At 38.7% G+C, this 25,658-nt stretch overlaps 1 protein-coding gene across 1 annotated transcript in view; it reads left to right on the forward strand.

Moving 5' to 3' along the window:
• Positions 1-19,410: 19,410 nt before the first annotated feature.
• The window catches only part of LOC104527427 (polypeptide N-acetylgalactosaminyltransferase 18), a 109,585-nt gene continuing 103,337 nt past the window's right edge, over positions 19,411-25,658 (forward strand). The window contains exons 1-2 of the mRNA XM_010171147.1: positions 19,411-19,650; positions 20,558-20,602. Coding sequence (XP_010169449.1) covers positions 19,411-19,650; positions 20,558-20,602 — 285 coding nt within the window. The remainder of the gene's footprint in view (positions 19,651-20,557; positions 20,603-25,658) is intronic.

The raw sequence follows: 25,658 nt of genomic DNA on the forward strand, positions 1-25,658 counted from the left end.
GTGGTTTGCCACCCCTATCTCAAATCCTAAGCTTGTGTAGGAAGTAGTCCCTGAGCTGCTCCCCTTGCTCAGCCTCCAGTGGACTCGCGTTCTGTTCCAGCGTGGTCTTCTGCAAACTAATGAGAATCCTCCTGCTCTGTGAGATACGGTAGACGGCTTCCACCCCCACTGTGTCTGCTGCCATTTGGTATACCTGTCTTAACAAAGGATATCCGTTGAGCTGGGATGGTTTGACAGGTCTCTGAAGGGGCCAGACCCTCTGTTACAGGCATATATGCTCTTTGGCTTCTCTGAAAATCCACTGTAGATCAAATTAACTGGGTGTAACTAATTTTTGACATCTAGAAGAAAATGAAAAAACATTGCAAAGAATTGCCTCTGTGGCTTAATTCTGTTGACAGTTAGCAATAACTTAATTATGTGTTGAATAAAAAGTCTTCTGGAATCATTCGTGTGCTCCTAGTTTTAAGTGACTCAACTAAATTCTCCTTTTTGTCCTGTCTCGGTGATTTCAGAGTGCTTAGCACTGAGTCCTGCGACAAACCCCTGTGTAGTGCTCTGCTTCAGGGAGATCTGCCAGTTGAAAGTCATCTGAACATTTCCCCTGGGGTAAAGGAATTCTGAGTTGAAGTGTAAAAGTCCTCTCTCTCAGAACCCTCCTAGCCATTATGCATTGATGCTCGGCCTTTCCCGCCTCACAGGGTTGCTTCTGTGCAGGAATTCTTACCTGAGAAGTTATTGTGTCACCCCATTTTGAGAGAGACAGCTGTCAATCAGCAGTGTCCCCTGACCCTTCCCCATCTGGTCTCCTGATGGACTTGCACCAGATGATCTAGCTGGGAGAGCTGTCAGTCTTCACTCAGTTCGCAATGACTGTTGTTGGGGAAGTTACAAACTGCAGCTGAATGGAATGGCACATAATTTGATTTTGAGTGTTGGGAGAAAAACAGCTGTGAAATTTAGTGAAAGATTCTTAGGACAATTTCTTTTTTTTAATCCTTTTTTTCTTGATTCACCTTGACAGCAGGAAGGAGTGTATGCAAGTGGCTTGCATGATAATTAAGTGCCAGATATGGAACCAACTCCTGGTCCCTGGGAAACCTCAACAAGTATCAAAAGAAAAGAAGTCTGAGTTTAACTGTAAAGTGGAGCTCCACAGAAGGGCTGCAGATTTATTGCGTATTAAATATCAGTACCAATGTAATAAAGATTGTACAGAGTAAGTGATGAGCACTTTCTGAGGAAGAACCATTTTCACTAAGTTGTCAACTTTTCTGGAGTTGTGAATTGTTACTAAAAAACCCACAAAAACAAGAGACAGATGGGGAAGAGAATGGAAGCTCACGCTGAGCTGCTCAGCTTTCAGAGGCATTTCTGTGAGCTTAGTCCTGTGTCTGTCACTGTGGAGTGTTTTGCTGATCTCCTGGTTTGGGAAGGGGTGTTTCTAACAGAAACAGGTGTTTCTTTTCCTGACAAGAGAGGTATGGATAAAGCACAGCTGGAGTAGAGTACAAGGCTTTCTATATTGTGTGGTCTTTATTAAGCAAAACTGCCTGGTTTGAAGTGTGCTCAAAGCCCTGCAACCATGATGTAGTCTAAAAAGAACACAGCAGAAAATTCTGTGTGTACTCCTGGGGATAGGAAGCTATTTTATTCTCAAGGGTTATGCTTTAGATACTGAAAAGCTTAAAAATAAAAAGTATATATAATAACTAGAAAGGTATTTGAAGTGAGGATGTGGAATACACAGTTGTGCTGTGAATAGCATTGGAATCCCACTTCAGTCTATCAAACATCACTGTGCTGTCTCTGTGAGGCTGGCTGAGCGTGGATTTTCAGTGGTCTAGGACCTTGCTCAGCATTTGCTGGTTGAGGTAGGGGAATTTGGGGCAGAATGGAGCTGGCAGATGCCATGGCTGGGTGATAGTCAATATTAGAGGAATCCATTTCTAGAAAGGCTTGCTGAGATGAGGCTGTCCATTACCATCTGTGGCTGTCAAGAAGCAGAGCCAGAGTTTCTGTTCCTGACAGGCAAGGAGTCTGATTGAGGTTTTTCTACAGTGTGTGAAATAAAAAAAAAACACTGTATAATTTATAACCTCCACTACTCAAAACTCACTTTTCGTTTTGTAAACTCTCTAGACTGATGGTAATCTTTCTTGAGTTTTTTGTTATTCCCTTTGATCTTCTGAAAACTGCAGATGACAATGCTTTAAACAAACCTAGCATTTAAAAAAAAAAAAAAAGTATAAGTACGCTTATCCACTCAGCTAAAAGTTTGATTTCCAAGTATGGAGGGAACTCTCAGATTTTTCTTAGGAGATGCTAAATTTTGATTTGACAGCTTTGCAGAGTCCAACAGATTGAGAAGAGAGCTGTTAGGCAGGTACAGCTGCAGTATGCTTGAGGCTCTTTCACTTCAGTTGCTGTATCTCATTTACTCTTTCAGCTTTTTTCTCTATTTCTGGTCCCAGGTTAGTTTTTTAACATAAATATCAGATGCAAGGAAAGCTAAATTAGAAAAATCTGTCTTGTAGCCCATACTAAAGACACTGTTGATTTAAAGGATTTAAATTTATTGCCTTATCAGTGCCAATACCATGTGCTAATTATTAGTCAGTTCAGCAGCAACAGCAGGCTTCATTTTTGGAAAGCTCTGTCTACTGCTTGAGGCTGAAGACATTTCTGTTTTAATCACTTACAATATGTGAATCCCATGTCAAACATACCTGGAGTTTCAGAAAAGAGATCTTGGATAGAAGAGCTCTTTTCTTTATCTGAGCACTGATAGGTGATATTTTATCGCTAAAGAACAGCAAGCTAAGTATTTGAGAAATACAGAGCTTTCAATTAAAAAGGAAAAATAAAGCAGTATCTAATGTCCTGGAGTGATGAGGTTAATAGCTGTAAAGATGCAAACGTTTTGCTGAAGATGAAACTGGGCAGGAAACTGAGGCAACCTGCTGCTATTGCTTGAACTGGAAAATCAATGTCTTTGTTTTGCTGTAGGGAATACTGGATGAGGCTGTGTGTTTCCAGCTCCCAGTGGGTGTCATTAGGAGCACAAGGACAGCTGAGCTGTATAGAGGTTGCTGGCATGTATGTTTGATGAAGAGAAACTGAGAACGTCTGTCCTGACACTTGAAACTATAAGAGAGCATTGGAATCTGTCGTTCCTTAGAGCATTTGCCAAAATTCATTCCTAATCAAGTTGCTGAACAGTGAGGGTTTAGCAATGCTGCAGTTAATGAATGAATTCAGCTTTGTGTGTGGAAGTCAAAATGTTTTGGTGGAGCATTAAACTTGTATTTATTGTTGTGTGTAGATTATGGGTTGAAAGGATCAAAACTGAATCCAAGCCAGCAAATTTTACTTACACAAGTCACAGTTATATCGGTTAGTGTTCTCTGAAAACAAGGTTGCTTGTTAAATGCTTGTGTCAAGACCTGATGCTGCTGTGATCACTGCTGTTGCTCTCTGCAGGAGGGTTACCTAGTTATCAAAACACCTCAAAATCACCATGGGTATTTGGTTGACCTTCAAGATACTTTGGAAGAGTTAATAGGTTATCTGTCTACATCAGCTGCTTCTTCCACCCATCTGCCAAATTGATGTGTGTTTGTGGCACAGCTTCACAAGCCAAGTGCGTCTTGTGGAAGATAACTTCATTCTGTTGTCACTTTTTCTTAGGTTGTCAGTCTTTTTCAGTTGACCAGTATTTTCTTGAAAGCTATTTGTTACAAATTTTGTTTGCTAGCAGAAGTGATGACTATGCAAGAATTCAAGCAGATAATAAAATATGAATAATTTCCCTTCTTAATCAGTAGAAGTAATAAATTAAAAAAACTTCTTGCAAGTAAGCACAATCATTAGCTGGTCCTAGGCATCCTAGTGCTCTTTAACACTACTTTTTATTCAGTACTGGGTCTTGTTCAGCATGTCTTGTGGGATTTGGCAGAGTATTTTAACAAGAAGCACTGAGTTTTCAGAATGGTACCCTCAAAGTTCTGTCCATGTGTGAAGACAAGGTGTTCTGGCAAGTCGGACAGGACCGTTACCTTGGTATCACATTGCACCTGTCCTTGTCCACAGGGTCCAGTGGAAATTAAAGCCCTTTTGTTCTTGGAAAGAGGAGCTGCAGATGGCAGGAATCTGCACAAGAGCTGAAAAAAACCCCAGAGCTGTTTTCTCTGGTGGTTCCTTTAGGGGATACAGCAGGTGCAGAAGACAGAGCCTGAAGAGAAAGAGAAGCCAATGTGTCTCTCTCCCTTAATTTACACACTGAGTCTGGGCTTCTCTGTGATATAAAATGATTTCTTTAAGCTGGAGTAGTCAGAGAGTCTTTTTGTACTGGGAAGCAAAGGATTTATCATCTTCCTATGTTGTTTCTGTGCCACTGGAAATCTTCTCCAACCCTTTCCAGATATATTTTAGCCACTGTGTTGTTTGAATGGTGTATAAAGCAAGTACAGGTACCAAAATAAGGTCCTGATCTCTTCAGGGGAGAACAGGCATCATTCCAAAGGAGACTGGAAACCTGACAAGAGAATCAAAGAAAACGATGAGAAAGCCAGCCTAACCAGTGGTATGTGTGCCAGAGGAGACTATTGCAGAGGGCAGTATTTGTGAAGAGAGAAGCTTCAAGTGGAGGACAGAAGTTCAAGTAAGAGGATAAGGAAGTTTATAAACAAATATCATGACTGTGAAGTATTTCTGCAAACTGAAGACTAGCTGGGAGAACGGTGGGATGATGGCTCTGTAGTGCATATGGAAGAGTAGGCATCCTAGTAACATATTCAGAGCTGGGGAGAAAGAGGGAGAACTTTTCACTGAAATTTCTGAAGGACAATAAAAGCAGCTTTTCTGCTTTTGGGAGGGAAACTTATTTGTTTCAAATTCTACAGAAAAGTGCCAGCATACCTTGTTGTTTAGTGGAGCTTTGATCACTTATTATCGTGTCAGACCTTTAAAATGGTATGAAACTTTGTCCCAGTAGATACCAACTTTCCAAACGTAATGTCCATCAAGTAAAATTTTCCATTTAGAGTTGTGCTTGAGTAATATAAATTAACCATGATACTCTACAGGAAGATTGTTGTCTTTGGGATAGTTATAAATATGATAAAGGTTTTAACTGAATATTGAGAACATCACAGAACTATAGAGATATTTCTATTGTACAAAGACATTTAAAAAGAAGCAAAGCATAATTGCAGTTGCAGAGTATGTGCTAATTAGTAAGCTGATGCATCAGCATCATCGCTCAGTATGGGACACCATAGTTTCACAAGTTGCTTTATGGGCTCTTAAAAGAGGCATAAATAGCATCATCAAACTCATGGAAAATGCTTCTAATACTTTCTTTAATGGATCACTTTAATTTTTGCAAGGTACAGAATAGATAATTGCACTTGATAACTACTAAAATCAAGTAATCTTTTCGTTTGTATTCTGGGGAGTACTCTGTACATCTGATAGTCCGACCTTGCAGATAAATTCTCTGCCTTTTTCATGTTTTGCACCTCTCATAGCCATTGACATAAAAATTATCATCAGTAGTGTGTCACCAGAGAGCATTCTCGACTTAAAAGCTATTTCTTCGGAGTTGGTTTTACTGGCTAGATTGCCCTCGTTAAGTAATGAGCTTTATAGTGCTGGTGGCGGCTGTTAGGAATGCAAATGGTTTTCCTAACTTGAAGACAGAATTCTCAAACCTAATCTAAATTCTCATTCACTAGTTTCTCATTGGCTTTTCTTGAAGGCTTCCATTTTTTAAGAGAACAGTCTGATATTTCATAGAAAGAGTAATGTTCTTTCTAAAAGTTTTTGGGAAGATTTTCATCCAAATAATTAATCCCATCTATGTGTAAGCTAAACACTTCCATCAATATATCTGCTTCAGTGAATTTTAACTGGTTAAAAAAATGCTTTCATTGTAGAAATTGTAGGCATGTTCCAGCTATACCTACTCTTTACTATTCCAAATTATGTTTCAAAATGTGGGTTATAAAACCTTAATATTAGAATATCATAATGGATTATAATGTATGTAATCAGTCAAGCATATATTAATATATATTCAAATTGCTATATAATAGACCTCCAATATATGTGGCTTTAAAAATGAAGGTTTGGGGGTTTTTTTATAAAGCCCAGTATTTTCCTGTGGCTCTCATCCAATTTTTTTTTTCCAATGTCTTTGGTTACAGTGGTTTATTTACTTTCAACAAACTCGCTGATACCTTTCTACCTGATGTCCATCCGCTTTTTTCACACATACATCACCAAGAAACTATCATTCAGTGAGGTTGTAGGTCATGGCAGTCTGCAGGATGTAGTAAAGACCACCTTACAGTCACGTTATTCTACGTATTACAGATTCGGAGGTAGAAGCATTGCAAGCTGTGTTTTTGCAAAGTCACTTTCTAGAAGGTGAATAGAGGTGTGGTCAGTCACTGGAACAGGCTCCCCAGGGAAGCGGTCAGGGCACCAAGCCTGTCAGAGTTCAAGGAGCATCTGGACCATGCTCTTAGTTATTTGATTTAGTGTTAGGAGGTGTTCCTGCGAGGAACAGGGAGTTGAACTAGATGATCCTTAAGGGTCCCTTCCAACTTGAGATATTCTGTGAAATAGTTTTTAACAAAAAAATAAAAAAATAATAATAAAAAAATTACTCTCGGACTGCAATAGGAAAACATATCCTAGTCAATTTTGCATTAAATACTGAGTGTAAGGTAAGCTGTGAAAAGGGTAAGTTTGTGTATCAAAAAATATTGGTCTGAATGGAAACTGGAGACCCACCAGCTAGAGAGTCATTAGCTTTCTTGATCTGAGGGAATAAATTCATAGATAGGCCTTTGTGTAAATACGTATTAATCTTTAATAATAATTCATACTGGCCTCCCTGACCTTGGAAGGAATCCTGACTTTGCTTGGATTTATCATGGAGAATCAGCAGCAATTATGATGAAATTGCAAATGTCCTTGTGGGGCCTTCAGTCCTCTGGAGCTAGTTTCCCACGAAGTAGCACAGGAAAAATATTTCAACTTATTACAATTACTTGTATGGAAGTTACTCTGAGGAAGAAGAGGGGAAAAAATGAGCTGGGGCCACAAAATCCGGCTTGGTTTCCTGGTCGAGGAATTTATGTGTTTTCATACTCAGTTAAGTGTGCTTATACTCTTGAGGTTCTATTTAATAGGTACAGTATGATATGGGCAGCATCTGAGATAAAAGAAATAGAGCTAATTCCCTTACAGGGAAAGGCATTCTTTTAAATATTTGAAAAGAAAGAAGCCCCAGCAACTTAACCTGTATGGTTGTTTTCAAGTAATGCACATGGAGTCTAATATGAAGTGTTACTAAAAGCTGCAGAAACCTCTTTAGGCTGGCTGGAAACATCCACCTGGACATTTGGGATGTTGGATGATATGACACAAGTTTTCTACTCCACTATCATGATACTATTAATACTTTCCCCTGCCACTGACCAGCTGGAAGTGGCTCAGGTGGAAGATTGGAAGAACAGGACTGGAGCAAGGGAATGCTAACAGGTTCTGAAATATGATTGTTACTGGCTATTTGAGATTCCGTGGTTGTAACATGGTAATGAACTATTAAATTATGCAGATAGAAATCACTGAAAGAGGAATGATATCAAATAGAATTATGTGACAAATACAACAAAATCTCATTCCTCATTTTCCTGCTCTTTTCTAATGGGAAATATTAAATAAGAAAATCTGAATCCTGTGTTTATAAATGGAAATTCTGCGAAGAAGCTAGCATAAATCCAAACTACTTAATTTTATTTGTCAAGTAAGACTAGAAGACAAACAACTGATCATGTTAAAAGGCAGACCTTACAAATCCAGTTAAGCTTCGGGAAGACACAATCATCCATCAGTCAGTCACAAGTGAAACAAAGTTTTGAGCTATACCGTGTTTTCCAGCACTATTTTCTTCTGTCAATATGCCTTATTGCCACTTAGGAAGATATATAGTGTATCTTATTGTAAGCCTTGTATTCTGAATACACTTTCTGTAAAGCTGTTCATCTAACTGATATTTGTGAAAGAATTAACTCCTTTTCCTTAAATGTTAAAACAATGCAGGAAAAACTGTGCCAATATCCCTTTATGTTTTATCTTCTCCATTAAGGACTGTTTGCCTCAAAGGTGTGGTTTAGAAATTAGTACTTATTTAAATTAAAAATTAGCAAGGGCTGAGTTGGTCCCCAGTAGGAGGATCTAAATAGTCATTGCTGAAAACTTGAGACGGAACAACACTGTGGCATGTAGAGGTACTTTTGCTCCAAGAGAAAACAGATTTATGACTTTTTTTCCCTGCATGATTTATCACTTTCCGTGCAGGAGCTCAGCTTTGCTGGTTAGTATATTGGAGGGAATGTAATGAAAGCGCTTTCTGTTCTTGCTCTGACCTGTCCCCTGCTTAAAAAAAAATACACGGGCAGCAATATATTGTAAGAGATGTATTAAGATATATCCAGATACTTAAAGTTAACCTGAGACTAATGTTATCAATAGGAAATGTAGGTTCAAAAGAAGTTACCATCATGTTTTATAGAACATGGCTCTTCTTAAGGCTTGGAAGCTGTGAGCATTAATGTGTGAGTGCTACCAGAAAAAAATACCTTTAATAAGAACCTCTGAGTCTGTTGAGTGTATTTAAACTAGATTCTTCCCCCCCCACCCCCCCAAAAAAAAGAGGAAAAAGAGGCTCTTTTTGAAATAAGTTTTGACTTTGGTCAAAAATATGTCTTTGCTGCAATTTCAACACTCGTACTTTCTTGTGACGCTGCAAGTCTTCTTTACACCAGTAGTTTTCAAAGTAAGGTTATGTCAGTGTTTCTTTTACAGTAAAAATGGTCTTGTTTACTAGAGAGATGTTCTGGCTGGTAGTATGACTGTATAAGTAACATGTCACTTCAGGTATTATCATTTGTGCATTTAAAAAATAACATGAAGTATGTCATGAAACTCTCTAAAACCAGATTCCCAAAATATAATCTAAGAGAAAACAGTGTAAAAATGTAAATGAAGACAGACACTTTCAGAGGCTGTATAAACATGCTTTGGTGTTTTTGTCAGCTAAAGATATATTCTTTTGACCCTGGAATCTTCCTCTTCAGACATGGTGACTGTAAATCCCCTGGAGTTTCTTTAATTATTCCAGACATTTAAATAATATTTTAAAAGCAATAAAAATAAGCTTATGTTTCTATATTATGCAAGTGTCACAAGAATAAAATTTAAGTATCTTTTCAGTAAGAGTTCAGAAAAGTTTTTAATGGTCTAGCATTATAAGAACAAATCATAACACTTACTAACCTTTTTGAGATGAAGATTTTTCACTTTGTCAATAAAGAAAAATAGTTTTAAAAGCCCAGATTTTAGCAAAGTACGGGGCAGTATGTTGAGAATAAGTGCCCATATTTCTATTTAAAATAGATTTTATTAAAGTGAGTGGAAAAAACTGTTCAGAAGTTTTCTCGGTATGGGTCTGATGTCTACGGGACTTTCAAAGAAATGAGAGATGTGAAACTCAGTTAACTATCTGAAATGGTGGCATTTAAACTCAAATACTATGCTCTGGTATTATAAAATTTTAAAAAATGTGCATGAAAGTTTGACCCAAGCAGAAGTATGGGACCTGTGGAGTCTTATGATATTTTCATGTATTGTCCATGTAGAAGGACAGGGAGTGATCAAATCAAGGAGACCTTGTGATGTGCCAGCCTGCACTCCTGCAAGCAGCTGGCACTGTTTGGCCTTCCAGCTTTGGTAATGTCACTGTCAAGGAAACAGATTTGCAGATAGTTATTAGACCATGTTAGCTGCACAGATGGTTTGTGTACCTCTGAGCAAGAAAAAACAAAAAGGGGGAATGGGAAAAGAGAGGGGTAAAGCAAGCTGTATAATTAAGCAAAGAAGTGCATATTTCATTAGGGCTAAAAAATATAATTTAAATAAGGGATTTTGCCTGAACAAAATTATTTGAGTGTAATATATTCTAACTTGAAAATGAGCATTTTTGCTTCTTTACACACTGTACAATTAGGTCAGTTGGGAATGGGTGCTGTCTTGGTTAACAATGTAGCATTTGTTGTTCATAGAACTGAAGTTTCACCAGGCTGTAGGATAATGAATATCTGAGTCCACGCGACTCTATACGGGGAAGATAGTTCTACTGAAATATTAAATATTCCTCACAAAAGAGGTCTGAAAATCTAGTTAATCTCCTGATGCACAAAACAAATCCACTGTTACTAGTTAAGGAAATAGAATTGTGATAAACATTTATTCCTTGTGATACAGAGAGCGTTAAGAGGCAGGTGGCTCGGAAACAGTGAAACCAGCGTCTTCAGTAGTAACTTCTTGTGGGACAGGGACAACAAGTAATTGAAGATTGCTGGTGATGCACTGTCTGCTGATGCAGAGGAATTTGTGAAAAATGGCTGCTCTTAACATCTTTGCTAATGAGAGGAAAGAGGATTTTTATTGTTTTTATAGACATTTCGGTGATGGCTGGTACTGAGTAGCTCAGAAGTGTGGCTTTATTGTAATACTCCTGGCAGGCAGGGGAAGCAGTGCTATCCCTGTTTTACAGCGGCGAGATGAGATCCACGGGGAGAATATTCTGGCTTTTCTGTAAGTGCTCGGTTATACAAAGATAATTAAGGAATTATTTTAGGCAGAAAATCAAATCCTCTTTTTCCTTTGCTACTGTTAAAGGATACTATGACCAGCAACAGGAGAAAATTACCTGAGTGTAAGTTCCCAGTGCAACCATCATCCTCCATAGGAGGCCAAAGGATGTGCTTGTGGTTGTGGACAGTTTGTCTCTTTCAGCATTTTCTCGTTTTTCGTGTGGTCTGAGGCAACAGGCTGTCTTGGGAATAGCTCTTTGCATTGACAGCTAGGCACTTTTTTTAAGATAGAGATGTTTTGGTATCGAAGTAACTTACGCGGTGTTAGGCAGCTTTGCACACTCCATGTGCCCATAGGTTGTTACTGTTTGCAGCAGTTTGAAAGCAGAGCAAAGTCAGGAAGTACAGATGAAAAATATGGAGAATGCATCACCAACACAAGTAGAAAGTTCTGCTTATAAAAACTGTGTAAAATTAGACTGGAGAATATACAGGAAAATAAAAATGGCAAATCTTCCGTTGACTGTAGGTGAAGCTGAGGACCTAAATAAGCAGAAATTTGGTATCTGCCGTTCCATTTCTGAGAGCACTGGGGAACTGGAGAACCTGCTGGTAGATGGAGCCAAAAAAGTGGTGATGGAAAAAACAGACATCTATTCCTCCACAGCTTGCTAGGCCTTTGGCAGGAAAGCACGTAAACAAGAATGCGTTATCGGAGCAAATGACTGAAGGGACAGAACCTTCTATAACAACATTCACTGGAGAAGAAACCATAAAAGATTGTGCTCAGCATTCTGATTCTGATTAACCTACTCTCATGTAAATTATATGAGATGAGAAAGGTCTCATCATTATTTTCTTGCATGTATTTTTAAACTCCTGCATTGGCATAGGTACAGCTGCAGAGAGATGCTAATAATAGTCAGAAGCACTCCTTTGCTGAACCTTTTAGCAGGCCACTGTTCTGAAAGTAAGATGGAGTGAAACTAGTGTAGGAGTTTTCTTGACATCAGTTCCTACTTCTTTTCAGCAGTGTTTGGGTAAGCATTGGCAAGCTTGCTGGTCCTGGGTAGCATACCAAAAATTTGCTATCTAGGAGCATTAAGCTCTTAAAAAGAAGACAGATTTTTCTGGTAAATTCCCTTAAAATGCAAAAGCGACCCCAGAGTTAAATCTCCAGCTCCCTTCTGCACCTGCTGACCTCTTTCAGACAATGACCATTGACTAAACATCAGTATGGGGCAGAGAAGCAACCTTGGCATGACTTTTGATCTCAAGATGACCCTGATAAAATCTCGAGTGAACAGTATGGAGAGATGGATTGATTCCATGTGTGTGTTTTAGTCAGGTGGAAAGAGAAGTAGATGCATTACAGTGTTCCCAGCTAAAATGTGGCTCTGCTCATGGAGAAAGCCATGCCTTCTCAGCAGGCTTACTGAGTCACTGTTCCCCAGTGACACAATGGAACATTGTGTGGGGCTTCTTGAGGAAGCTTTTCCAGCTAAGGTTTGGAGAGGATGTTTGGGACTAACACAATGAGTTTTAGTTCTCCTGCCAGGGAAATTACCTCCCACTTTCTAATTGGCTTCAATTTCTCTCATAATTACTCATTTTTCAGAGATTGCATTTAGAAAACAACTCAGGTAAAACAAAACATTGGATTAAAATATCCCAGATTCCATTTTCAGGGTCAGAAATCTAATTCTCTGGCATTGCCTTGAGCTAGGATTTGTTTATAAAATTCCTGGAGCCTTTACTGATTTTTGTCAATCTATACCAACTGTGTTTAAGCCTCAAAGTATTAAAGGGCAGCTTTTCTCCAGGAGTAAAGATTAATTGGAAACAAACTGTTAAGAATCTTCATTTGCTGTTAGAGAAAATTACTTCCACTGTGGATGTAGAAAATCTTTAGTAAAATGATTTTTTCCTTCTTTTCTTTTTCAAATGGAGTTTAATTAGCCCATCCCACCCTAGTGACTCATCAGTAATTAACTTGCAAGCCCTGCAGATTTCAAACACCTGCTGGGCAGGTGGAGCAAATGGAAAAAACACTGTGTTTCATTTTGGATATAACCTCCGGATTGATGGAATCTTTTATCATGCGTAACAATTCCTAAAAGCATTATGGAAATTCAGAATTGAATGTCTCGCAATTCTCTGGTGTTTTATCAGAGTATATTCTCCTGCTATCCATCCTAACAGTCTCTGCTAAAAGTAATGATAATAAATAATATAATAATAAAGTCTCTGGTCTTCTGTTATTACAGGTATTCCACAAAATTGGTGAGAGTCTGGTTTTGGCACCTCAGTTTTTAGGCATTTTGCTGATGTTTGCTAACACTCCTGGGTAATTCTGTTTCTATTTAGAACAGTTAGGATTGGTAACCACCTGTCTGGGATTATGTGTATATGAGATGTCTGCTAAATGCACTTCTTTATTTAATGCACAGACTATAGGATCCCAGTCCGACTCTGCTCTCTCTTACAGTGGAACTGAAGAACCAGTAGAAAATACTTCTGTGCAACTACATGAAGTGTAACTGTGGTATCCTTCAGCAGCTTTTTACATCTAAGCAAGTTCTACTCCTGTCTATTTTAATATAGCTGAGATGAGAATTTATCCTATAATAGACTATTTAAAATGTAGATCTTTATCTGGTATAAATCAGTAGCAGCATTTGTGCTCTCATTCATTTAAGCAGCTTTGTCATGGATCCCAGTACAGCCTTGATGTACATTCAGATCCCTTTACACGGGGGAGAGCAGCGAACCTCAGTGGTTTGTATCCTGCAGAGATGCTTTTCTGCATAATACTGGTAAAGAGGAAGACATTTTTCCAAATTGTTTAGAAGGGAAGGTCAGGCCTAGGGGACTGTTTTTAAGAGAATGTGTGGACATGTAAATCCAGGAGAGTGTTTGGAGCAAGTGAAAGAAGGCACTTCCTTGCAGCAGGCAGCGTGTGAGGCACCATGGGCTACAGGATCCAAGGCAAAGTCTCTGCCCTTACATTGTCTCTTGCCTGGCTGATAATGGGCGTGCTGACATCTGAGTGTCACTCCTGTCCCACCTGAAGGGTGTGAGTGTGATAAGATGATGAAGTGTCTAGAAGTTAAGCTGTTGCACGTCGTTATTAGTAATGCCTTTTCCAGGCTATTATCTGTTGTATGGGGGGGGGGGTTTGCTGGAAAACACAAGAGAATGTGAAATGTAATGATGTTTATCAAAGCACTTGGAAGACTTTCCAGAGTAGCAGCAACATGAGAGTAAAAATGCATTTGCTGCTGGGTGCAATCTTCTCCTCTTTAACACATACTGCAAACATGATTAATTTAGGTTACAGTAATCATAAAAAGGCACGTTTCTTCAATAACGTGTCCAGCTGTGATTTTTGTCAGTGTTTCTGCAGTTAGTAGCTTTGGACCGTATTGGTGATAAACTTGGAAGAACAGGATTTCTGCAGCAGTACAGTGGCTAACTCAGTGTTTCTCGGTACCTTGGTAAGATGTTGATGTTTTTGGAGGTGCTGTGCAGTGGACACAGTACTCCTTTGCCCTGACTTAAACTGGAGTGCAGTAACAGTGAACACCATTGGACTGGAACCGGTCTTATCAAAGAGTCTTTTTTGGCAGCAATTTCAGTTTTTCTTGGGTTCCTCATCTTTTTTCCTCTTGCCTGTTATTTCAGTTTAAAACTGAATTTCTAGATAGAAGTTTGATTCATTCTTTAATCTATCTGTATTTGTGTGGGGGGGTTTTAATTAAAATTTTGACAGGGCTGTGATTACTTTAAAAACAAAACAAACAACCAGCTACCTCCATACATCTTTAATTTCTAGTGTAAATTATAGTGGAATTTGTCCATCATTTTGTAGCAATCAGCATCTGTTTAAGAAACTCCTTGTATGTTCCAAGCTTTTAGATCTCTTTCAACAGTAACAATCATGTCACTACACCTTTTTTCTCCCCACAATGATCATGGCTTTGTAGCTCCCCTGTTCATAAAATTGCACACTATCTCTTCTGAGGAATCGACTTGGTGTGTTGTAAAGAGCAGTATAAAACAGATACAATTTTATCTCTTCAAACTACTTAGCAAATATGAAATAATTGACCTTTGCTGTTCTGCAGGTTTTAATGGTTTCACTGCCTTATTTTCCAAAGAAGGACCAATTGTGGATACAAAGATAGGGCTTTTATAAACTGTCTGTATTCCGTTCATCTGAAGATCATACTCTTTGTGGAGTGACAGTGTCCAGTTCTTGCCTCATGTAACGGTCATCAAAGTCCATGGGCAATTGTATGCCTTGGTGAGACATGAGTGCATCTTTTTCCTCTCGTATTGAGGAATAACAGTGCTTATGGAGCACTGAGGCAGAAGAAGGGTAGAGTTAATGCGGCTTCAAATAAAAAAAAAATAAAGTTAAAGTTATTCTGGTTTTTAAAGTTCAAAAGAAATGCAGAATATTGTAAATTTAAAAGCCATTTTATCTGCAGTTCTTAAAATAACACAGAAGAGGAAAAAAACCTCAGGTAGCAGATATTTCTCAGGGTTCCTAGTTGTAGGATGGGCAGTACATACAGCTGAGAACAGTAAACAAACCAAAGAGTTTGGATGTAATCTAGAAAATCCTCCTTGCCTTCTGGTTATGCAGACTGCTGGTTGTCTACATGACTTGTCTTCTTTTAGCATGTTTTTGACCTACTATCTTTTTTTTCAAAACTAAGTTAAAGATAAGTATAGGCTCACAGCATTTACCAAATACCTATTAAACCCGAGGACTTCATTTGATTGCATTTTCTTTGCTTTTTCTTACTATTTCTAGGAGAATTCATGATATCTTGACAATCTCAGTTTATTATTGCTATTAACATTAGCACAAATCTGCTTGGTATCAAAGATGGGAGAGTGCTTTTAATTTGTCATTCATGTTTTTCTGCAAAGAGGAGAAGCTATATTATGCTTAGTTTTCTTTTTCTATTGCAGTGTAGTTTGCAGATCTTTAAAATGTACTGAACTCGCTGCTACTGCATTAGGGTATGTCTGGTGGTTTAAGCGTGAAAAGAGCAATGGCAAATGGGGATGGAAGATGCTTTGTAGAAGTGCATGCAGGCTCTTCTTCAAAACTGCCCTGTTGTTCTTCAGATTTCTTCAGTTTTTATTTAAAACTCGGGCTCATCTCTGTCTCTTGGGGTAGCTTAGGAAAAAAACTTGAAAGTGTGAACTAGCTCCGAGCACGCACAGTTACACCTGCAAGCGTTTGGAAGGTACTTTTGAAATGGGAGCCCTGTCAAGCGCAGGCCCACTTGTCAAAATGGCTGTTCACTGCAGTGCCAGTGATGTGCTTCGGTGGAAGCGGTGGAACAGCTTACAACATTTATCATAATGTTGAAAGTATTTATGAAAGGTGAAAAGGCTGTTTGAGTGGGGGAGCTGCTGCTGTCTAAAATGTTTGTGTTTGTGAAGAAGGGGCCAAAACAAAATTCCTCAGAGGACTGAGTGGAAGTTGGTGAAGCTGAGTGAATCTGAGGAAGCTCAGTACAACCCGGTAAGCAGAGAAAAATCTCATTTTATGTGATTACTGAAAGGGTAAGCCTGGGTTTGGTGCTTTGAGTTGGGTGGGGGTAGAAGAGATCTAGTTTCTGTTTCCTCATGTGGACTTTACTTTTGGTGTGACTGCTCAGTTTTGTATAAAAGTAAAAGCTGTACATATGACTAGTGAGTGTCATGGCCTGACAGCTCTTGGCAAATAAAGTTTTCAAAATAGTTAAGTGCTTTTGTGTTTACTTCAGGTGACATAGATTTGGGTTTATGATCTAAAACACACTGAGCTTTTAAATCCTCTCGGCTGCACAGATGCAAACTGCACTAATCCCAAAGAAAAATGTGGTCTGCTATTCATTAAATGCAGATGAGATTCCTTTTTTAGCAAGCACATAAGCAGATGCCTAAATTTAGGAACATGTGCAGTTTCAATGAGTGGAATATTCTGAATCTTTTTATCTCCATTTCTGGCCAGGAACTCAGTGTGCTGTGTCTTTGCTGTGTCTGTGCTGTGTCTTAGGGTCTCTGCATCTCCTTTTCTGGACAGGAACTCAGTGTGCTGTGTCTGTGCTGTGTCTTAGGGTCTCTGACCCTAAGCCCTACTGTAGAAGCTGGTTTATTCTGTTGCCATTGCAGAGTGCTCTTTATATGTAGATTTTATTGACTGTATATCTGTACCCTTCAGGCTTGCTTGCAAACCTTTCTATACTTGCTAAGAACTGAGGAATGCTAGTTCCTAGTATATTCTGGTATTTATTGAACTGTGATGACAGCAGGCTGTAACGAACAAGGATTTTCATCGTTTTAGTAACGGTCCTGGGAGGAATTGATGGGGTGGTAGTAGGGGAAAGGAGACAGGAGGAGGCTGGAAGTCAGGCTGGAATGGCCACTTTTTTCCCTGCCTGCCTGCCCACTCAGGCCTGGGAGTCCAGCTGGAGGGTCCTTGGGCTTGATACTGCTTCTCCTCCTCCTTTTCAAAATCCACTCTTCTCCTTTTTCTCAGAGAACCTCTACTCACCCTTTTGGCTTGCTGGGAACAAAAAGAGAGAGGAAAGGGCCAGGATGGGGTTGGGTCAGGAAGCTAGAGGAGAGTCTTGGGCAGCAGCAATAATTGCAGTTGCCTGTCACCATGCAGTGGGCCATTGGTGGAGAAAGTCATCCCCTTCCTTTTGAATTGGTGAAGCAGGTGGTCTGCCACCCTGGGCAGCTATTCACTCTGTTTACAATTTAAGCTGTACTTAAACCATAATAATTAAACAAACAAAAACAACCCACAAAACCAAAATTTATTTTTTTTTATCATCTAAACATTATGTTCGTTCTAAATACAAAATAAGCTGGATTTTAAAACAACCTTTACACTTGTTAACCATTCTACCAGTAATAATAAAATTCCCTATTGGCAAAATGCAGTTCATGGAACAAAGCAAGTTGGGAAAACGTGAAATGGCATTCAGTGCCAGTTGCAGGAGGAGTTTTGGCATGGAGAGTTTTTGTTGTGTTGGAATTTGCTCAGGGCATGACATGACCAACATGTCAACTCCTCAACAAAGAATAAAAGAAGGAGGTATGGATTTTAATGGGTGTGGGAATGGAAGTTCTAAATAATATAGCAGGCCTCAACATTGATAATTTGATAATTTGACCCAGTAGAAATAGTTGTGTATATTAAATGCAAAGTATCTACAGAATCTCAATGTCACCTTCGAAATGAGAGTTGAGCTTAAGTTAGTGCTTTAAGTACAGAGGTTTTTAAAATGAAAAAAATAATTTTGCAGTTTAAAATATATTTCTTGGAATGAAGACAGCGGCAGTCTTTTAAGTGATAGTTAATAAATAATTCTTCTGACCATCCTTTATCTTGAAGGCCTGTAGTTAAGCAACTATGTGTTACTTTAAATGAGTTGTTGCTTTTTTAAAATCTGGTTTCCAAGTATGAGGAATGCAGAGAGGCATTGCTGTAGACAGCCATAAAAATGTGTTTTAGAAAGTCTGGAGTTTTGGAACATGGTACTCCTTAGTCTTCAATGTCCTTGTAGTGTATTTTCTGCAAAATGGCCTTTTACCCATCTGAGAAGACGAAATTGGTCTTTATCAAAATATTGGTGTCAAGTGATACAGAAAGCCTCGAAAGTGCAGAGTTGGTACCTGTTAGTGAGCTCTGTGTCTTTATCTGGTAAATATCATCAGAGGAAATTGATTGTACATTTTTGCTTTGATAATGAAATACATATTTCCTTTGATAATCAATTTCTAGTAAATTAAAAGCTTTTACCCTAGTTTCAGGTTGTCCAGGTTTGTTAACTTTGTTAACTTTGCCAGAATGATGCAGGGACCTGTCTAGCCTGATTCATATCCATAGCACAGTTATGGCTAGAGGGGGATTTAATAGGCTACTAGTGAGAAGATATCTATTAGAAACAACAGGATTTATAGCATTTTCAGATCAGAATAGACTGGTTCTAGTGTATACAGGAGAAATATAGAGCCCTTACCAAGACCTTGTTCCTATAAAGTGTTGTTTGTGTGCAACCACACAATATTGTTTAGTGTTTGCTTGATGACATAATAATAGCTTTATTTTTCTCTTATATGTTTTCTTACCCTTGGGAAATAACCGGTGTAATAGAATGTGCTGATTAATTAGCAGTTTGTAAGTTTGCTACTTGCAGTTCTGAGAGTTCTTCAAGAAGTTCTTAAGAAGCCTTAAAAACTTCAAATTTCTTTTAGAAAACAAATTTTCCTGTTTCTTACGCTGTCCTCTAGCACTGAGCACATTTTGAGAGTCATTTTCAAACATCTTTCTTCTACCTGAAACCAAAATTTGATATACCCAGACTTGTCCATTTGATGTATAAGAACTTGAATTGCTGTCATTGACTTGGAATGAGTACATGTTAGCATCCCTTTTTCAGTCTCTTGCAATACACTAACTCATTTCATTATTTCAGATCTATGAAGACTTGATAATAAGAACTTCTTACTTTGAATTCAAAGATCTTATGGATCTTTCTATCACCAAACAGCTAATATACCCTGATATTTCTGATAAGAAGTCCCTGAAAGGAAATGACAAATGAGTACATTATTGAGAATGTGTGGCACAGTGAACTTAATGCCTTTATGAGCGTGTATTTGATAAATAGTTAGCTTCCCCCAGTCTTGTCTAGTGAACAGTTAATGGGAGAGTCCAGGCAGGATGAGTCCAGGGCAGAGCGCTGTGGAGAGAGGTGGCACGTCTGCCAGGGGAGCTGCTCGGGCTCTCTGCGGAGTGTTCAAGTGCGCTAGTGTCAGTGTGGCTCCGGGGGACGCCCAGCCAGGTCTGTCCTGGGCTTCCCGGGGGCACAGGCTTCCAGGATGGCCTATGGTGCCCAAAAATGAAAGAGAAAAAAAACCCACAGAGCACTTTGGTGTGGGTGTGAAGATTCCAAAGAGCTTTGTATGGCTCTTAATTTAATCTATTTGTGTCATTCATATAGAGAAAATACAGTCTGATGTTTATGTTTCTAGACCTTCGAAGTGACTTTGGGGAGAGAAGGAGCTTCTGCTAAGCAGCAGAACCACACTGAATTTCCACCTTAATACGCACAATAAGCATGGAATTATTTCCTAGGGAAAAATCAAATTTCTCCAGGAAATTTTGGTTTTTTAGAAACAAATGAAAATAAATGTTAGCAGCACTTCAGTAGCTTACCATTATGTATGTGTATTGGCTGCACTAAAATGCAATAGTGGTAACATATCAATTAATAATAATAAATTGTGTTTCAAGTTCTCAAAAAAGTAAAAAAATTGTTGAGAGAGTTTTTGGCATTTCCTTCTCTAAGTCTTGTCATATAAAGTTTAATCTTTAAAGTTTTGTGCTGATTGTATACTATTTGAAGTATTATCATGGCTCCTTGACAGCTTTTCAGGAAAGGATCACCTTTTTGGGACTTATTTTTTTCCCATTCCCTGTCTGATCTGGCCGGTGTTAACATTAACTGCAGAGTGTGCTGGAATATGCAAAGGCTGGATGTGGAGTTGAATCCTCTCGAGGAGGTTGTGTGTTTTGTATGTCGTTTGGATCAGATTTTTTTTTTTAAAGATTAGAGCTTTGCTGTTCTTCGTACTCTGTACAGACAGACTCTGACAGGCTCTGTCAGCCTCTTTGAGGAACCCTGGCAACATCAGTATGACTTGCTGAGCTGTAAGTGAGCAGTGGTAGCAGAATTTAACCCACTTAGATACTTTATTTTTTCTTAGGTGCACTTCCATTAAAGTCAGTTCTTTGGAAACAAAACCAGACTCTGACAAGAGGATTTAACTTAACTTGAGTATTCAAAACAGTTAAATTAACTTTTCAGCACAAAACAATTTTAAAGTTGACACCTCATATTGTGATTTTTAGGGGTGAGAGAAAGTACATAAAACAACCTTTCTGAGGGAAGCTCTGTCAACTGTTACTGCAACTTTAGATCTTTGTCTTCCGAGTATCCCTTTCTCCATCGCTGATGCAGTGCTGCATATTGGTGAGCTGCTTCTGCCGTTGCTTGGTGGTGTTTCATCATGCTGTACAAACAAGGAGGTCATGTTTTCATTGCAGAGGTTCATGCATCTGGTAGAGGATTTATAACAGTGTCCTGCGTGAGGTCAGCCTTCCGAGACATGAATTTTCAGACTGTAATTATTAAGGATGCTGATAATGTGTTTGCATTAATTGCAGTAGACTTTGAAAGTGCAATCTTTGTGTATCTTCCTGTGTGACAAAATTTAGGTAAAGTTTTCACACCTCTAAAAACTATATCAAGGCTCCATGACCCTATGCAAGTCTGGGAGTTTGACCTGTTGCATAGAATAGCCTCTGATGAGAGGGTGTGGAGGGTATAGATTGGCTAATAGTTGAAGGGCAGATGTAGAGGAAAAGGATGAAAGGAATCCTTCCTTCCACAGAAAGCTGCAATACTACTGCCTGCAGGAAGTCAAATATAGATTTTTTTTTTTTTTTTGAGTGCTAGGAGCCAGAGTCTGAGGCCTTTAGGCCTGTGAAAAAGTCGGTACTTAAAATTCTGAAACAATTCCCGAAGTACCATCGGAGACAATCAAACACATAAAGTTGCTGTGAGCTGCTTCATGATTATCTCAAGAATCTGCAGGCTGCTGAGGTTGTGTGAGAGTCAGTTCCTTCAGTTTCTTCTTCATCACAACAGAGTCAATTTAGCATCAGTCATAAACTGGAGAAAAGTTACACAATGTACAGCTTAGGAAAATAAATAAGAAAAAAAATAAAAGAGGAAAAAAGTATATTGTTGGCAGCAGATGATGGTCTAAATTAGGCATCACAGAGGAGGATAAAGCATGTGCAGTCTAGTGACTTGTGAAGTACCGAACTCTTACTGTTCAGTGCTGTCTCTATGACCTCTTCTGTAAACCAAGTAGTTGGTAACTCCAGATGCATATTGGAAGAGAGGATGACTGATTTATTTTAAAGCTTAGAGGCTTCCATAGATGGATCATGATACAATACAATCAGCCACAGGATCAATTATAGATTAGATGCTAAATTGCATTTAAAATTATTCCTTATACATACTTCAGTATCATTGTGCCTTAGATACCACTGAAATTAGTTTAATTATGGCAATATTCCTTACCCATTTAATCTGCTAAATGCTGGCTGTTAATGTTATTACATGAGTTCATGAACTTAACAGTTAAGGCCATCAGAAACTTGAAGCAGCCACTGATGTTCTCGTGGTCTTTCTTGTTAAGGAAGTATAAATAGGCAGGATCAGTGCTTGCATGGCAAATATGCAAGAAGAAGTAGGTATAAGAAGTAGGTTTTATGATGCAACATAAAACTATACCGGTGACAAAACTAAAGACAGTCTTTCAAGAGGGTCACTGCTAAACCTTTGTGTAACCAATGCATCAGTGCTGTTAGAGGTGCCGTTTGTGGCTCTGAAATAGATATGCATTTGTTGGGAGAAAATATCCTCATTTAATTAAATAATTATATTATGGAAATATTAAATAATTGTATTTTGCCAAGATGCTTGAAGAGTACTACAATTACTGTTTGACATGATAGTCTTCATTTCCTTCCTTTCACAACTTAAGAACGCTGTTGTAAATTAAGTGGTTGTCCTGTACTACCCTGGAAATAATTGCATTTTCATGGTGGGCAGAACGATTCCTGTGTTATTATTAGCTGTTATTATATGATGCTAGAAATATGCTTGGTGGTAATCAAGAAAATCCTTTCCTGAATTCCTTACTGTCTGATCAGGGTTTTTTTTTAATCATACTGTTCTTTGAGTACCAGTTGTATGAGTTACCTTATGAAAACAGTCAGAGACAAATGTGTATTGAGAAAAACTAACAAAGTAAGTGTAGGTTATGAATAGATAAGAAACGAAGGAAGGGAGAGGAAGGAAAGGGATACACCGGTACACTAAAGCCCTTGAGATCAGTAAAAGGAAACGCATAACTTGATGGCATAGCCATCAAGATGTCTTTTCTTGTTGCTTCTAACACATTGCTTGTCTGCAGTTCCTTACTAATAATACAGGATAGACTTTTTGTTGTCTGTTTGCTGCTTGAAGAAAGCAAGTATTTAATTTATTACCAATTAACACAGACATTTAATTACTAACTTGGGTATTAGGAAGCGAAGACAACATGGGGCACGTCCTACTCCCCTGGCCTTGGTCTTTTCTCATTTCTTTGTTTCTTCTGTTTTCTGTTTGCTGCTCCCTTGTACCCTTATCCCCTCTTCCTTGTTATTTTCTGCCGTTTCTTAAGTATTTTTTCACAGAAGTCCCACCAGTTTCACTGAGGGGCTCAGCTCTGGCCAGCAGTGAGTCCATTAGGGAAGTGGCTGTGTCTGGCACAGGGCAGCACCTGACCTTCTCCTGCAGAGGCCACTCCTGCAGTCCTTCTGCTACCCAAACCTTGGTATTTGTACCCAGTGTACTAGAAAAGGCTATTGAGACCTGTGTGTGTGTGTTTCATTACAAGGTCAGTATTAATGCAAGTTCATTCAAACTTCAGTTACTAATAAAAATACCTTTTATTACTAGGAGATAATTGGTTTCATGTTTTGTACAATCTGAATCTCAGTGTTGTCTTCTGATTTATTCTATATAATGAGCAATAGAAAGAAGAGAGTGAATTTCTGTCTGGGAGGCTGCAGTCAGTGAGATCAGATGAAGCAATAGATTTTATATTAATACTGATTGCATAACTAGTAAACATGATCCAGAAAGTATGCGCTAAAGACGCACAGATGCTTATGGAGAACAAGCTGTGAGGTGTTTTGACTCAGGTGAGGAGTGTGTGACCAACCCCATGCTGATGCCATGACCAGCCAGGCTTCTGGAAGGAGAATTCCTCAGCCCAGGTGTACAGCCAGCTGATATCTGTGTGGTTTATCTCTGGTGCCAATTGATTTAATGGCAAAGTGTCAGTCTGCCAAGAGTTAGTACCAGCCTCATGTCTGTGAACAGTGCTGCTCTTTGCATGATGTGAAAAGTTAATGTAGAGTAGACCCTTTGTTAACATTTGCAGCAATGTCCTGCAGGTGGTGAGATTCTTCCCCCAGGAAAAATGGAACTGATCTTTCCTTTTTAGTAATAACTGAGCAGATAAATGTGCCTACCTTAGTATTGCTTTAGGCAGTACTACTTACTGGCTCAGCTTTGAGCCTCAGCTTCCCATCATCATTCTGCAATTGTAGAAGCAAGTGTTAAGGAGAACTCACTGTGAGACTTCAGGCCAAGATCTGTTTTCAGAGACTAAGGCATCAAATATGCTTGTTGTTTCCCCATTTGACTGAGAATTTACAATGTCTTTCATCTTTGAGGAGGTGGAGCCAGTTCCAGGATTCGGGCTGGGAGGCAGTACTTGGGCAAGTAAAGAAACACTGTGTATTTACAGAGGGTGGAATGCAATGCAGGGAAGCAAGTGTCATCAGTTTCCTGTCAGTATTGTCAGGGGGAAAAGGAAAACATCTTGAATGAGTCAATCAATCTCCTCCATTTATGTTTTGCATTTTAGCTTCCTTTTAGTAAGAGATCAAATAATGTGCTTCCTGGCATTCTTTGGGAGTCATGATTCAGGTGGTACATACTACCGTACAGAAACTGTTCTCTTCAGGTGTTTCCATGCAGCTAGCTAAAGCCAGCTGTCAGGTCTGTAGGTGACTGTGTGAGTACTGAGAAGGACTTCGGACACATTTGAAATTTCTGCCTATTTGACGACTTTGCAAAGATTCACTTTTATTTTCATAAGTCTCTATGTGACCAAACAGTTATGGTTTGTGAGTACAGCTCTTCAGAAATGAGAGTTTTTATTTACTTGGTTAGTTGTTAATGGCTGTGGAGACTGTTTATAAATAATAAGGGCTTCCAGAAAATGAAGAGGTTTTTTTTTTTCTTCTGGTTTATGATGAGAAATTGGGGTCAAGTAGGGCATTTGATCTTTCTTTATTAGTGTACTGTATGTCATCAAGTGTTTCAGAGAGAGGGGGTTCTCTGGGTTAGATTGTGTGGTCACCTGAGTAAAGACTGCAGGGCTGGTAGGAGGGGTGAGATAGGGCTGTTACAGAGCCTCACAGCCACCCAAATGTTTTAATCAGAGCAACTGAATATTGAGAACAAATACTCCGATTTCATTGTACTAGGAATCTTCTTAAAGCTCTAGGTATATAATGTCCCATCTTCTCTGTTTGTTATAGCAGGCAGACATGTGGCCTTGTGGAACAAAAGCAGTTTGTAATGACACGGGTATTACAAAGTGACATCGTTGCCCACACCTAAATATGGACTACAAAGTCAAATAGGCTGGATGGGTAAACTGGACCAGAAGATGATTTTCTGACTGAAACTGGTTTGCTATTTAAACATGGCCGCCAAGTGCAGTGAATTTTTCTCTTTGTTGAATCTCTAGTTTCAGAAAACTTATTTTACACACAGACTGCGGCAGCCATTTTGTGTATTATGTACGGATTCTCTCTTCTCTTCCTTTGTTTTCCCCTTAAAAACTTTAATCCTTTTCTAGCAAGATAATTCAGGCTGAAATTAAATAGTTTGTCTTTGTATAGGAAAACAAAATACCATTCTTGTTGTCTGATAAGAATACTTTTGAAATTTAATTAATTTAGATTTATTAGTCCTGGCCTTTAGTTTGATTATGATGAAAAAGAATTGTTTTTAACTAACTATTTTGAATATTAGATTTTGAGCCTTAGGTTCTAATAGTTACACTGCCACAAGAGGTATGTGAGGGCATGTTATGTGAAGACTTGGAGGCTGCTGTAAGCTGGCAGCATGTGCTGTTCTGTGTGATGTTCTCCCTAAAGTTATACTTTTTAAAGTAAAATACCCTAGAGCCTGTTGCAACAAAAATCTAAATTTTTTTATCTTTTTTCTTTTGTAGAAGCTCCACCAAAACTGGAAGAAAATCCTG

This window comes from Antrostomus carolinensis, unplaced genomic scaffold (genome assembly GCF_000700745.2).
Source record: "Antrostomus carolinensis isolate BGI_N321 unplaced genomic scaffold, ASM70074v2 scaffold7367, whole genome shotgun sequence".
Classification (NCBI taxonomy): domain Eukaryota; kingdom Metazoa; phylum Chordata; class Aves; order Caprimulgiformes; family Caprimulgidae; genus Antrostomus; species Antrostomus carolinensis.